The sequence below is a fragment of the Artibeus jamaicensis genome, unplaced genomic scaffold, assembly GCF_021234435.1.
Source record: "Artibeus jamaicensis isolate MK-2021 breed Jamaican fruit bat unplaced genomic scaffold, CSHL_Jam_final contig_497, whole genome shotgun sequence".
NCBI classification, from domain to species: domain Eukaryota; kingdom Metazoa; phylum Chordata; class Mammalia; order Chiroptera; family Phyllostomidae; genus Artibeus; species Artibeus jamaicensis.
The window spans coordinates 5772309-5787702 of NW_026521863.1; the positions used below are offsets into that span (position 1 = coordinate 5772309).

At 53.6% G+C, this 15394-nt stretch overlaps 1 protein-coding gene across 2 annotated transcripts in view; it reads left to right on the forward strand.

Moving 5' to 3' along the window:
- Window positions 1–15394, forward strand: part of EZR (ezrin) — a 46255-nt gene that overhangs the window by 14279 nt on the left and 16582 nt on the right. For both annotated transcript variants that reach the window (XM_037126222.2, XM_053668694.1), the window contains exons 3-4: window positions 9920–10003; window positions 14758–14853. In XM_037126222.2, coding sequence (XP_036982117.1) covers window positions 9920–10003; window positions 14758–14853 — 180 coding nt within the window. The remainder of the gene's footprint in view (window positions 1–9919; window positions 10004–14757; window positions 14854–15394) is intronic.

Consider the following 15394-nt stretch of genomic DNA (forward strand, 5'->3'; position numbering starts at 1 on the left):
AAAGTTAAAAGTTAATTGGAAATTCTAAGACCCAGTTTTCGTGTTAATACTCTGCCCTGTTGTTATCTACTATATATCAAGAATTTAGCTTTTAAGTTGTGTGCATGGCCCAAGGGTGGAGGGGACCGCAGCTCAGACAGGGAGGGAGGGTCTACAGTGTTCCTTCTCCTGAGTAAGTGACCCTCAGGGCTCCTTCAGGTGAGGTGGGACTCTGTGAAACAAGCTGGGTGCCCACGCCACGGTGTCACAACGCTCTCTGGGTGAGAGGCATGGGGCTGAGCGGGGGGCCGGCACCCCCACCCCCATTCCTCCGAGTTAAAGTTCATGCCCACACTTCCTAAAACGAAATAAGTGAGCACCGTGCTTACACGGAGCCGAGAAACTCCCCCGGACAGTCACTTGGTTTATGAGAGTTAGGTTGGCTCCCTTGCAGGTGAACTCTGTAGTTCGGACCTTGCTTTTCATTAGTAATCAGCACATTCGGCAAACCCTAACTGATGGCTATGTTTTTACACCTCCATCAAGAAGGGGTGGGGGGCAGGGGAGTGGCCAGGAATGTTCCAGTGCGAAAGGGTAATAAATGACTGGCCTGAGCCAGAGGCACCAGGTGGTGGGTGGTAAGTTAGTGAAGTTTCTTGACAGGTACCACCTGCTGGGAGAGTCATTCAGTCCCCACCAGCACCTGTCCACCCGTGTCCTAGCTTGGATTTTCCTTACGGGGAAATAACTGCCTTCATGAGGGCCAGGTTTGCCGGGCGCTCTGTGCTGGGCACCAGGAGGCCAGAGAGCAGCAGTCCGGGCACCACACAGCCCTCCTTGGTGACTTTCGGGACCTCCTGTTCCCAGAAGCAGTGTGACCGCCCGGCCACCATCCCTGGGTGAGTTACAGGGATAACCGAGACTATGGGCCAGCACTTTGACCATTTGGGAGTTGCCCAAGTGGACTCTTGTCAGCGCTGACATTTGGTGGCTTTATTATTCCCATTGCCAGGCAATAAAAGATGAGACTATCATCCCGGGGTTGGGTGATTGTATGAAGACTCATCCGCACACGTGCCCTGTCTCTATCCTGCCCGGCTGCCTTTGTCCGAGGGCTGCGCTGCGGGCAGAAGGACGGGAGGGGCTTCACCGCCCGGCCTGCCTGTTTGTCACGGGTCGCTCCACAGCCTTTTACAAGGTCTGTGGAGCCAGAAGACCAGTTAGTTCTCTCTGGCATCCCCGAGTTTTCCTGAGCCTCACTGGCCCGTCTCCTCACTGTCACTCTGTTTCTGTTTAACCTTGAAAGAGAAGACAGTATCAAATGATGTGATTGTGTGTCTTTTACACTTAAGATACAGAAGAGCTTGAACGAAAGGAATAGCAATAATATGGCATTTTCCATTAGTTGACAGACCTGCCGTAGGACTCATGTATTAGTGAGGTATTTTTATACCGCCACTTCCACCTTCTCTAAAGGTCAAGAAGCCTCGAGGAGTCTGGTGTTAAGAGCTAGAGCTTAAACACGTATCTGCGCAATTTCTGCCTTTGAGGCCAGCCTGCCCTGGGCCACAGTGACGTGAGACTCCTGCTAGTGGTGGGACCGAGTTTGGAAAAGGGACCTCGTGCCTGAGGAGCAGCATTGATGTCTGTGCTGGTGCAGTAGCACCGTGTATGGGACCGCACTCAGTCCAGGGAAAAATCGTGTTGTAAGGACCATGTTTCTCTTCTCTCTGAACGATGGCGGTGTTTTGATACGTTGATGAATACCGTCCTTAGCGACATGCTGGCTTTTACTTTGACGCCTCCGTTAGCAGAGTTGCGCCGGACAGGGCACTTTGGGGACCACCTTTCTTGGGTAGAAGTCGGATGCTTCTAAATGTGTGTTAACCAGCAACCAGAAGAGTGACATACAGTCGTTGGCTTTCAGTGGCAACTACTTTCATACAGTCTTGTTTACGTAGACACTGTTACCGAGAGCAGCATAGTGAACTGAGATGAAGGGTCATTCTGTATGATCTATAGAAACAAAGTTATCTTTTAAACAGTAGCCATTACTGTACCTCCCTGGCAAGGGTTGGTGATATGGAAAAGAGCTAAAAAACCAAATCCCACTTGCCTCTGGGACTTTCCAACGTTGCCCTCCTGGCCGAAGTGCCGGGGCTGCCCTTCCACACTCAGCCACGACGTTTGCTGATGAGTGGCGGTGTCTCACGGAGGGCGGCTCTGTGTTAGCCACCATGTGTCTCAGCTCACGCTGCAGTTTACTGAGTCGGAGTGATGTTTGGAGGCTGGCTTTTCTCTCTCAAGGGCAGGAGAGGAGGGTCCAGAGAGAGGACAAAAAGAGGGACCCGTCCTTGGGACCCAGAGTTCCGTTAAGGAAAACCTGCCTCTGCACATGTAGTCTGCACTCCGTGAATGTGAGCGACACTTTAGTGAGCCACCTTCCTTCCCATCATGGAGCCTAAATAGCAGCAGTAACTACGTTTAATCTGCCAGAAGGAGTCGGGGCCTTAGGCAGGTTCAGGATGCTGCCTGGTGCCTGAGAGCAGCGGCAGTCTGGGTGTGGCCTCACCTGTGAGCTGGGGCGAGCAGGAGAACCGCAGGCCTTGTGCCAGCTGCCTGAGTCAGAATCTCGGCCTTGGGCTCGGGAAACTGTTTGGACAGGCTCTCCCAGTGGTTCTGCACACTCAGGTTAGAGAGGCGCTGCCTTGGCGGCCCGTGTGCGGCCGGCCCGGGGAAGGGCACACGAGGGGCGTGGGCCCTGTCTCCCAAGCCACTGCGAAGGGGCAGCAGACTTCCCTGGAGCAGGCCTGGGATTGCCACGTTTCCTTGTGCAGCGGGTTAAGTCACCCAGCAAAGCCCGAAATATGCAGGCAGTGATCGGTGAAACAGGCAGGGCTTTGGGCACCTAAGTCGAGCGCCAGCTGTGTGGTGTGTCTGGTGCCGTTGCAGTTAGATGTGTAACAAAAGACTCAGCCCCTCTTAAAATTTCAGGAGAGGGCATGATTTGCTTGGGAGGACCCTGAACAAGAGTGAGGTTCTCACCTCTGCTCCCGGGGCCGCACCCCGTTTCTGGTGAAGACGTGGCTGGTACGCAGGCGGCTGCCATGACCTCTGGCTCCAGGGAGAGAGGGTGTGGGAGGCTGGGACGCAGCATTCCCACCGGGTTCACATCACTTCGCTTGGCAGTGGTGCCTTCTTCCTGGGAGCACAGACTGCTTCTGCTTCATGGGTTGAAAACAGTGAACCGAAATTGAACGTTCGTTTTTTAAAAATTGACTTTCTTTCATTGTTGTTTTCCCCTGATTTTTTTTTTCCTTACCCATGTGGCCGTAGATCATCTAGTGCAAAGCTCACTGACCAAAGGGGCCTGACCAGGCCATGGAATGTTACCTGGCAGTAAAGAAAGGGACAGGGCGCTGACCTGCTGCGTCAGGGTGATCTGGGAAACCTCAGGCCACGGGGCCGGAGCAGGTCGCACCGGGTTACACGCTGAGTATAGGAAGTGTCCAGAACAGGGACACCTGCAGAGACAGAGCCTGGGTCTGTGGAAGCCAGGGCCGGCTGGCCGGAGTCGGGAGTGGCTGTGGTGGGCATGGGGTTCTCCGGGGGTGATGAAATGTTCTAAAATTAGGTCGTGGTGTTGGTTGCATCACTCTGTGAAAATGCTAAAAAAAAAACCCACTCCTCTGAACAGCACAGTTTGAATGGGCACGCTGTACGGCTGTAGGTTATATTTCAACAAAGCTGTTATTTAAAAAGTACATGTAGCACAGCATGAAAGTCAAAATACAGTATTATCTCCGTGATTGTTCAATTAAGTGAACCAAGCTGGCATCTGAAGACGCTTCTCCAATTCATTTATCGTCTGCCCCGAGACCGCGCCTGGCCTACGCCCCTGCCTTTCCCCCCATTTGCGGGAGGAGGCAGACTGCAGCCGCTTCCTATCAGAGAGTCTCCAAGTACTCGAAGGTCTTATCCAAATGTTTGAGGGCTGCTCAGAGTTGCTGAAGTGGCACCTTGGGAAGAGGGCTGGGGTGTTGGGGAAAGGCCAGGCTCTCGGTGTGATCTCGGTGGTGCCTGGAGGGCCCCGCACAGACTAATTTTTGAGTAAATGCAGGTGTGATAATACAGGGGTTAGTCTGTTATCGCAGAATCCAGTGCCTGAAATTCAAACATTCACATGTTACATGTAGAGTTTCCTGTGTGTTCTAAATGGTCCCCTGATTCTTCTCAGCCCGTGGAGAACCAGCACGGCCCCCGGCCCCGCAGGGCCCTGACCGCTGACCCGGAACGGGGTGGGCATGGCTGCTTGTTTGTCAGGTGTCTGGTGGGTTTGGTCTGGAACTTTTCCCTCTTGGCTTGGTCTTGAGCACAGTTCGGGTTTATTCTGTAAAAGATATGATTGGAGAGGTGATCTTAACCAAGTTTAAAGTGTTTCAGGAGGAAGTGGACACCTCCCCAAGGAAATACCGCCCAATATTTATTTACCAAAATGAGGAAAATAATAAAGGGAGATAATTTGACAGCCCAAAATTAAGCTGTCTTCATGACTTAGAGGTAAAATATTTCATTGTTACCTCAATGTCTTTTTTTTTTATAAGCTGTTAGAAGGCAATTTAGATACACCATTTTGAAAAAGTTAAGCTGAGAAGACTCAAAAATCATGTTTTTCAGGTGTATTCTGAAAAATACTGGTCCTCTGGGGTAGTCCGTGGAAAAGCAGCCCCTGGGGGCAGAACGATCTGGGAAATTTTAGACTGTGGCCCCGTCCTGGGATTTCACAATTTGCATTAACACAGCAGAGACACTCAAAAGCCTTTCAGTGAAAGAAAGAAAAGAAGCAGAGAACCTCCACTTCTGTGACCTCGAAATACTGCCGTGCCCCCTCCCCCACCCCCGGTGTGTCACCTCTTTGTCGCTGTCTCTCTACCTGCAGATACTTTTGCAGAGAGCTGTGCAGAGAGCCCCTGAAAGGCACTCGGGTAATTTCTGAGTCACAGAAGGCTGGCGCTGGAAGATCCAGTGCAGATACAGTCCTTTCCAGCTACGCCCAGCCCGTCCCGGGATCCATCCCTCCACTGCTGAAGGGAACCAGCAGAGCAGTGGGTTTATTTTGTGTTAGCAGGGTGCGTTGTTACTGGGTTGTGTGAAAAAGAAGATGGGGGTGTAAACACCTCTCATTCTCTTTTATGTTGTTGGAGATGTCGGCTGCATCGGAGCAATAAAACCTGCACCGCTGTGCCCCCTTCCCAGGGACTCTCTCCCCTCCCGGAAGTGTGAGCACGGCGGCCGAGCTTTTCTTTTGTCCAGGATGGCGGTCTCCTCTGTTATTTTCTCAAGGTCCTCCTGGCTCTCAGCTCTAATCCTCAGCTTTAATCCTCTCCTCTGGGCCTCTGGACCTCAGACCTCACATTCCAGAGCTAGAGAGGACTTCAAGGCATCTGGTCCCAACCTTTTTGCAGAGCAGGGGCCACGGTCCGGGAAGGGAAGTCATCTGTGTGAGATCCTTAGGAGGTTCAGCGTCAGGTCTCGAACCCAGGCCTCCTGACGGCCATGCTTCTACCCGCCTCCGTTCAGTGAATTTGGCCAGAAAGTGAAGTGTCTGTAAAGCCGCTGTGGGGGCTCAAGCACCTGGTGCAGGGCGGCTACCCACGGTCCATCTCTGCGTGTTCAGCCGTACGAGGCTCATGGGCCGGGGCGGTCTGACCCCTCTCTGTGTCCCTGGTGGGCATTTGCTTGGTGTTTGCCAGTGCGTGAGCCTCGGGGCGCCAGGGAGGGCTGGGGAGTTCAGCAGTGTGTAGGACAGGCCTTGGAAATTTAAAAAAATTTTTTTTTAAAGATTTTATTTATTTTTTTAGAGGAGAAGGGAGGGAAGAGGGAGAGAAACATCCATGTGTAGTTGCCTCTCGTGCACCCCCTCCCACTGGGGCCCTGGCCTGCAACCCAGGCATATGCCCTGACTGGGAATCGAACCGGCCACCCTCTGCTTCTCAAGCCGGCACTCAATTCACTGAGCCACACCAGCCAGGGCTCAAATAAAATTTTTTTTAAAGGAGATTATTAAGCCAGAGGGAGGATAATCAAGACTGTGAAAATTAGGTTTTCATTATCTTCATTGACTAAGGCAAAGGAATTTTTATGTGTTGAATCCTAATCCTAAATAATATATGTGTTATATACTCAGGTGATCTACAGAAAAATACCCATGAAACTCTGGACACTATTCTTGGGGAGGGGGAACATGCATAGCATTTAGCTTAAATTTAAGAAGTTCTACCAGCCAGTTTTGCTCTTGTTTTAGAAATAAAACTAAATTCCTATTTCTGTTTTCAGGTATTTGTCTGTTGCATATACTGATATTTTAGTAACAGATCAGAAATTTACTTCTACTGAAGTACAACTACAACTCACCTACTAAGCTAGCCTACTGTGTGGGGCAAAAGAAGAAGAGTTTTCTGCTGAATGTAATTGGTGTGGAAAACACACATATTCACTGGAACCTCATTTCCTTTGAGGGCTTTAGGCATCTTCAGTACCGAGTTTTCCTGACTTGTGTCTAAAATGAAGTAACTTCATTCTAAAATTCTGACACGGTACATCGCTGTAAACACCCCTCGTTGCTTTCTTCCTTTATTGTTCAGTGCAGTTGTCCCCATTTCCCCCCATGGCTCTCCCCTGCCCTGCTGTTTCCTGTCAGTAGGTGTTGACTCCCACACCTAAACTTTCGTGTGCATTCCCGTCGTAAACAGTGGTGTGGGTGGTGGGTTCCAGCCCATGGCCCTCTGGCCTGTTGTGGGCCACCTCCCATTTGTGGTGCAGAACCACGCAGTCCCCCTTCACTGCAGTGGCATCGGCGCCAGTGTGAGCACCAGCTCTCACGCAAGTACGTCCAGGTCACCGAGGCAGTCACTGACCATGGAAACCTGTCCTGGGGGCTGTGAAAACCAGAGTGGGGATTTAGATGTTTCCTTAATTGCCAGAGCCTGAATTCTTTTAAAGCCCCTGGATACGTGGACCAAAAAAAAATGTGTGTGTGTGTGTGTGTGTGTATAAATAAAAGGTCCAGTCACCTGCGTAAATGCTTTACTTTCAATACTGTTCAGAACCTGTGCTGTATTCCAGCACATCGCTAAAACCCTTTACAAAACGGAAGCCAGCTTCAGCCCTCTCTGCAAACGTGGGACTGCTGGGCGTGCTGGTGACTGAGGCACGACCACGCTGTCTGTGGTCTTGAATCTGGGCGGGAGCCTCCCTGTCTCCGAGAGCATTCGGAATTGTGTGTGCATGGGCGGGGGCGTCACTATCATACGGCCCAGTGACAAGGACGCCTGTGTTGAGTTTGGTGCTGCACACCCTGCAGTCCTGGATATGGTCTTGCAGAAGGGAGGCTTGGGTGGCCCCGAGTGCCAGTTGTGTCCCCGAGAGACACCACTCAGGTGATGACCATCGAGCCACCCTGAAGGTCGAGCAGCCTGGCCATTGGTCAGAAATGCTGTTCATGTTGCATGGAGTTCATGCGCTCGTCATCTCAGCCTGTGTCACGGTCAGGCAGCACGCCCTGTAGCTGGCACACGCATAACATGGATTGAAATGAGCTTGGAAGTAAAGCAACAAGAGCTGCTGAGATCGGGGTATTTAAAAGTTAAACAACGTAAGTTTTCTGCCGTGGAGCCTGATACCAAGCAAACCCTCCACAGCAAACACATGCGCCACAGCGGAGCAGAGCAACGCCAGGAGCTCCTGGGCCTGGAGAGCCACTGAGAACCCTAGATGTTTAGAGTTAAGTACAAACGTGTACAAATGGCAGAGCATTCAAAGCAATGTGGAAAATGAGGTGTAAAAGCAAGGATTCTTTTCAATGAGAGGAGATGACTTTATTTGTATACATTAAACCAGTTGAGGTCTGTGCAGCTCCCAACCTGGCCGTGGTCTGGAGTTGCTTTCTGCCTCATAAAGCAAAGTAGAGGGTTTGTCTTCTGGGAGGACTAAGTGGTCTTCTCCTCTGAAAATGCCTCCTACATAGTTGGGGAAAAAAACAAATGTCTTTTAAAGTAGGAATATAGATACACACACATACATATACATTTAAATTTTAAAAAGTAAGGTGTTTAAAATATAGGACTGTCAAAAATTCAGTCCCAACAGTGGCATATCGCATGTTTGATAACACCAGAAAAGTGACTATGGAACAAGCACCGTGTGTGAACATATATACACATATTAAAACCAACTCGATTGTGTAATCTTAGGGGGGGTTCTGAACGTGTCTGGGACGCCCCACATCAGAGCTGGGCAGTGCTCCTGTTGACAGGCAGGCAGACTGGGCGGTGGAGAGAGAGCCTGTTTGCTTCCTGCGGCTTTGCCCCATTCCGCGAGTGCTGCCCTGGACCGGGCCTGCCCTTTGATTTGCCGTCTCCGAGGGTCTCTCCAGCCTTCCCGACTGCCTTGGGTGCTGGAGCACATGGAAAGGAGTCTGGAAGGGCCAGGCAGCCTGAACTTGGCAGAATGGCTGGTGTGGGAGCTGCTGACGGTCGGATCAGTCCTGCCGGCAGGTGTAGATGCTACAGGTTACGCGACCTCTCACTGCGCTTCATTTCTAAGGAAGCCACTGCCTTCATGTTGGCTTATGGTGCCCACCCTCAGGGAAAGGGTCCCTTTTACTGGGTGTCTGCTTTTCCAAAGAGTTGTGTGAGGTTTGAGTCACGAATCAGCCTGACTCAGAACTTCAGAACAGGTTCTTCTAAATTCCTTGAATCATTTTGCAAAGTGGTTACAAGTTGGTGTGATGTTCACCTTTTTCTGTTTAATTACTAGCTTTGGTTTCGGGAAGTGCCATTTTCTCACTGCTGGCAAATTTAGAAACGATCAAGGTTTAGAATTTAGAGTCTGAAATCTCCTAGTCAGAAACTCTGGTCTTTTATGTTTGGGTTAACCAGGGTCGCGGCATCCGGTTCTGTTTCCGCGCCGGTAAATAGCAGAGTGAGAAGGCACAGCTGAGGCCTGGGGTCTGCTGGCGCCCCCCCCCCTCCCACCTCCGTGTCCGCTGCAGTTCTGAGTGCGATGTTCACGGTGGGCTTAGCTGCCCATGTGTGATCTGGAGCTGCGTTTGTTACTGGAATATTCGACTGGGGGGCTGCTTGTTGTGTCTCTAAGATGTTCTCTTACTTTATGTTATGCCTCATAGCAGCCATTTTGTGATTTATTTTTAATTTTTAATTTAATACCTGGGGCTATGTGTAGTAATCTGAGAGCGACAGACAGACAGATATCAGTGTGAAAGAACAGTGATTGGTTGTCCCAACTGGGGATGGAACCTGCAACCCTTCGGTGTTCTGGACAATGCTCTGCCCACCTGAAGAATTCAATACATGCCTGGTCTTGCGCCTCAGCAAACTTCAGTGCTTTAACTTGTGGATCTGAGATTGGAGGGCAACGACTGTTAAGACTGGAAATGCACGCCTCATTTCCTTTGCTAGTAATGTCCACTGCAGACCCTTTCGGACTTACTGCCTATGCACCGAGCCCCTCCCCGTTGCTGCAGTCTTGAGTGCTAGAAAGAATCGTGGTTCATAAAGACCGATTTTGTTCCCAAAGTCAGAACTAACGTGAGGCATCGCGCGTGTGTGTGCACTGAGAGTGGTGGGGGAAACATGCTAACTGTCATCGAAGTGTTTTTGTAGAGAAACGGCCTAGGCAGAAGGGTGGACGCACTTGGCCAGAGGAGGGCGTGTGCGTGGATTTCCGCTGTGTGCAGGTGTCTCCCCTCAGCAGTGTGTGCGCGCGCACGCGTGTGGTGAGCAGCGTGGGGATGGCTGTTGGAGAGGAATGAATGCACGCGTGCACGTTCCTGGGTAGCTTGGCGTTCGGGGGAGGCTCGGGAGATGATGAAGAGAAAAGGCGCTCGGGTAAGTGTGATTTGTTTTGTTCTGTCCCCTAGATCAATGTCCGGGTCACCACCATGGACGCGGAGCTGGAGTTCGCCATCCAGCCGAACACGACAGGGAAGCAGCTTTTCGACCAGGTGGGCTTCTGTGACCGTGAGAGAGAATTCTTATTTAGAAAAAAAGTTTTACATCAGCACAGTTTGTTTGCTAAGCATATTCCTTTGGCTCACTGCCCACTTCTGTTTGTGGAACAGACCCTTGTCCCCCTGCCAGGGGGCCCGCACTGTGAGCTTCCCCGGGGCACCTCTCCTTCACATCCCTGGGTGGGGACCTCAGGGGACACTTGAGCAGCACAGGGCTGCACCCAGAGCTCTGGCCGCCCTCTCCCCCCAGGGTCCTTGTGGTCACCCTGGCTGTTTCCTGCCATCTGGTCTGTGGGCTGGGTGCGGCGGGGGCCAGACACTGCCCAAGGGCCCCAGGGGACCCGAGTGGGCCACAGGTTCTGGGGTCACCCTCTCCCCAGCCCTCTGACTGAGCTCGCTCAGACCCTCGACCCTGAGTGGGGCATATTCTTTCGGATTTGTTCTTGCAGCCTGAAGGTGAGCGCGGGGCGCTCTAGAGAGAACAGTGAGCTGCTGGTAAGGCTGTGATAGCTCTTCTGACGGACAGGTCCTTACAGTGAGGACAGGTCCTTACAGTGAGACCGGCTGTCTTCGCTAAGTCAGGGCGGCTCTGGGGCTGGGGTCCAGCAGGGCAGCAGGACGGGCTGTGAGTTTGCAGGTCCCCTGTGCCACACCTGCCCTTCTGAGGCCCCCCTGGGAGTAGACCGATGTCCTGTATCTGGGAACTAGCCCGGAAGTTGGATGGGCGCTGGCGGGGAAAGCTGGGAGGTGGATTCTAGCAAATGCAGAGTATGCGGGTGACTCCTCTGTGCTGCACGGGACCTGCCTCGCATTCCCCCACCCCCAGCCCTGGCCGAGCGGCCCCAGGGTGACAGGTGACAGGGTGTGCCCGTGCCTGCAGGGCGGGTGGACACCGCCTCATCTCTCCTCATCGCTCCCTGGCTCTCCCTGTGCTAGGATTTTGAGGTCCCTCCCTGGCTCTGCCTCACCCAATAAGGATAAAAATATTTACTGCTCTGGGCGGGGCTGGACTTGGGGTGAAATTCTAAAGGTTCTCCAAAGAATGACCCATAGCCGTGGGCACTGGGGTGGGGGTTGACGGGGGGAAGGGTGAGCAGGAGAGAGCAGTAGGGGGGTGTTGCTCTGCAGTAGAGCAACAATTTTAGAAAATGGAAACACAAAAAAGAGAGAGATTTCTCCTGAAAGACAATCCTTGAGGTAAGTTCGCCAGCGCCAGCTGACCTGCAGGGAGGCACAGTGGTCAGGGCCCAGACCCGGTGGGAGGCCCCAGTGCTAGTGGTGGCTGTGCCTGCAGGCACCTGCCCCTGGTTCTGGAGAGTCCTCGTCTGTATTGAGTGGCGGCTTATTTATGAAGCAGAGCCGGGAAGCTCTGTGTTAGGAAAGGTGGAAAGTTCTGGTGTGTAAGCCACTTAGCTCCCCTCGCCTCCATCTCCCACCTTCCCTCCCTGGGTTGCTTTTTGGAGACGGCGTGAAGAGGCCAGTCAGAGCTCTCGGGGCTTGCTCTGCGCGCTCCGTGGGGGCCCCCGGTGGAGGGGGTGGAAGAGAGCGGGGCTCACCCCAGCTCCTTGCTCTCGGGCCTCAGCACCGCATGCTTTTTTCTAACTGTGCGCCTCTGTGCTGGGCAGGGAGCTGCACCCCTTGCAAGACCGTCTCAGCTCCCTGACCTGAGGGACCACGTTGGCAGAAGGCCACATGTCCCTAAAAGCTGCATAATTGCAGTCAGTTTGGTGTTTACGTTGGTTTCAAGCCAGGTGTTCTTCTAATACTAGATTAGCTGCTCTCTCTCCAGGAACGTGGAGCCCTGGGTTAGCAGGTGTGTACTGGTAGCCTGAGCTCAGCCAGTAGAGAGGGGTTATTTAAAGAATCTAAACACACAAACCCAACCAGCATGGCAAGCTTTGATGGGCTCTGCATCCAGGTTACCCTGAAGCTCCTCAGTCTCCCATCAGCCACCGCTGCGAGCGGTATGACTTTTGCTGTATTACTTTCCCCAACCCTGACCTCCCCACCCCCCAAAAACAAAGTCCCCTGAACCACAGGCTAAAGAGGAGGCGAGGCCGAGCCTCACTGTAACAAGCACCCCAGAGTGGCCCTTTGGTCCGCGTCTCAGCCAGCCCCCAAGACAGGCCTGGGATCCCACTGCCCATGAGAATTGAGAGGCGGGGTCTCTCTCACAGAATTCACGTTTCATTTTTCTTCCGTTTTGTGTATTCCTAATGGAAAAGTGCCACGCACCCCGAGAACTCTGGGGTTGGCGTGCGCCTGGGGGAAGGCCAGGTCCCCGTGTTGTGAGTGGTGGGGGCTCTGAGAGGGACTTACTGCGGGCACACAGCACCGGGGCGAGGAGCCGGCCCCCTGCCTCTTCCCCCTCCTCACACTTGTCTTGTTGCGATGCCCAGGCAGGCTCCCTGGGGTTCCATCCCACCCCCGCCCTCCTCCCACCAGCAGCGCCCCGTTCTCCTGGGTGGTGTTTAGGGCCTGTGGGCTGCACGGGACTGTGTCCTTTCTCTGTTGCTGCCCTGTACCCCTTCTAGATCTGGGAAGCTCATTGGTGACCCACCCGCCAGTCACTAAAATGTGGTCCTCGGTGGACTAGGTCGAGAGTTCGTCTTACCCCCTCCCTGCACCCCGTCTGTCACTGAAGTCCCCTCAGCAGAAACCGGCCAGTGCGGTGGCCATGACTCTGGCCTGACAGAGCGTGTCACAGTGGCCAACAGCCACACAGGAGGCAGGAGTGGAGCTTTTCCTTCAGGTGGCAAGGAGGGAGTTGCGCAGTGATCACGTGTGCCCAGCGTCTCCATCACCAAAAGCTGCCCTCCAGCTCTCGCTGGAGGTGGAATGAAGTAGACACAGCCCAGCCTTTTCCCTCCCCCAGCCTGCCACTGGACACGCCGCTGCTCACCTGTCCAGGTCCTGCCTCCCTGGGGAGGGTCCACTCGGGTGGAGCTGAGGCCCACAGAGGGATGGGGAGGTGCATTCTCCAGGAATGTAGGGCTTCCCTTGTCCGGAGGACATCGAGGTCGGTCATTAGAAGGGACAGCAGAAGGGAAGGGTGTTTGATTGCATTTCATCATTTGGGGGAAGCTGCAGGATGCAAGCGGGGCTTTGAGGCACACGACAGCTTCCCTGGAAGTTGATGGAAGAGTGACATTGTGAAGACAGGTGGTGGATCGGGCACCGGGGACAGACCTTCACCAAAAGAGTGGGGCTCTCAGGCTCCGTCCATGGTGTGGTTCCCCAGCTGGACCTGTTCCGGGAAGGGGGCTGGCCACATTGCATCAGATGGGTGGGAGGAATCTGGGCTGTGGTCCTGAAAATCCGCAGTGGTCTGCCGGGGATGGGGGAGGGACATCAAGTGGACAAGTGTGAATTGTTTCACACCAGCGAGAAGCTGGGCGGAGGCAGCAGGTGGTGGGTGGAGCGGAGGGACTGGGGCGGAGAGGCAGTAATTGCTTCATATGTGGGGCCTTCTCGTGTGGCTTTGAAAGAACCCAGAAAGTAAGGCAAGGCAGGTCTCGTATGGAGACACCCAGATGGAGACTCTCGGGAGTAAGAAATTGGCAGAATCAGGCACAGTCGGGTCCTCAGATTGGCTTTCTCTGCATTTGGCTACCACAAAAGCAGGACATTGGGTTTTGTAAAAGACTTGCCAGTGAAGCACTGTGAAAGAGTCCAGTTTTCTGTCACATCAGCGCAGGCGGGGAGCCCGGTAGTGCCATCTCCTCGCCGTGGGGTGAGCAGAGGAAGCCCCACCCCACAGCAAACGAGGGGGCACATTCCGGGCGTGTGACCTGCACACTCCCGGAGGTCCAGCGAGGGTCCGTCCCTGCCGGTGAGGAAGCAGGCCCAGAGCAGGAGTTTGTTTTGAATTTCAGGTTTTATTTTAACAAATGCTCCAGGTGTCCTGATTTGTCATTTCTGGTGTGTTCGATCCTTTCCCCCTTTAAACATGATAGAAGCCATCAGCCGGAAGGGTGGGATCCAAAGCGGTTCGGCAGCACTCCCAGACTCGGTCTTGATGGTGTTGGACAAGTAGGCACAGCAAGTCGCCCTTCTGTTTCCAAGACACATGAGTCAGCAGGGTGGGGCCACAGCAGACGTTTTTTCTGTCCCCGTGGAGAACTTTCCAGTGTAAAATCCTTTCTGTGACCTGTGGGTGAATTCCACCTTTCTATATCAGAATTTGGAGTTTCTGGAGGCTGAGCGAATGCTGGTCACCCTGGGCATGTGTGAGCCAAGCGCCCCTGCCCCCCTTCCTGGCAGGTCGCCACCGCCTGTCTGCATCTCCCTGAGACTGTCAGGCCCTGCTCTGGGGGGGCCGGGGCAGCGGCAGGGACGCAGGGAGGGGCGGCCAGAGGAGGCCCAGGGGGTTCCCTGGCTTCACACTGGTAACTTCAACCCCTTTTCCACATGGGCACACCTGACAGGTGACACGCACACCTGACAGGTGACACGCTCGTGCGCCCTGGGTCATGCACGATTCTGTGCTGGCTGCTGTCACCTGCCCTGCCGTCCTCACTCGGCTGAGTGGGGTGTGGAGCACAGAGGGGCAGGAGTGAGACTCCATAAGATCCGAAGACCCTGTAAGATTGAAGGTTCACCTCAGTTTTAACAGCCTAAACTGTTGTTAAAAGTAAACACTCCGTGGCCCTGGGGTAACAGCCTGTGTCAGTGCTGAGCCACTGGACACACGCAGGCCAGGCCCCAGCGTGGCTGTTCAGAATCTCATGCTCTCCCCCCCCCCCCAGGTGGTTAAGACCATCGGCCTGCGGGAAGTGTGGTACTTTGGCCTCCAGTACGTAGACAATAAAGGATTTCCCACCTGGCTGAAACTTGATAAAAAGGTAATCCAAGTTAACTCTTTGCGGGCCGTTGGTTGGGTGCCGGCGCTCCGTGCTGACGTGCAAACTCGCACGCCTCGCCTGGTCTGGGGATTTGGTTCCTTTGAGTTCTTCTGCAGTGTCTGCGGGCAGACGGGCCGCAGGGCTCCCGTGGACGGGCCGTGGGTCGGGAACTAGGCCCTGGCGTCTTCTCCTCTCCACTCAGTCATCGGTGTCAGCATTTAGGTGACCTTAGTGTTTTTTTTCAATGAGGTGGTTAACCGTGTAAACCATGAGTCACCCACTGTTTTGTAAGGACCTGCCTGTAACAGGTCATCTCCCAACTCTAGAGACTAGATAAGTCCATAAATGATCATCAAGAAAAGCAGTCAGCTAAATCCCCCCCCATTTGGAAAATGTCCCTTTTCCAAACCCTTGCTCCACATGCCCCCCCACCCCAAATTATGTAGCAAGTCAGGAGGGCAGCTGGAGCTGAGAACGAGGGAGGGGCCTGTGGCATTGTTAGCGGTCAGTTTCACAGTCCAGGGCTGGACCCGCTGCGGGG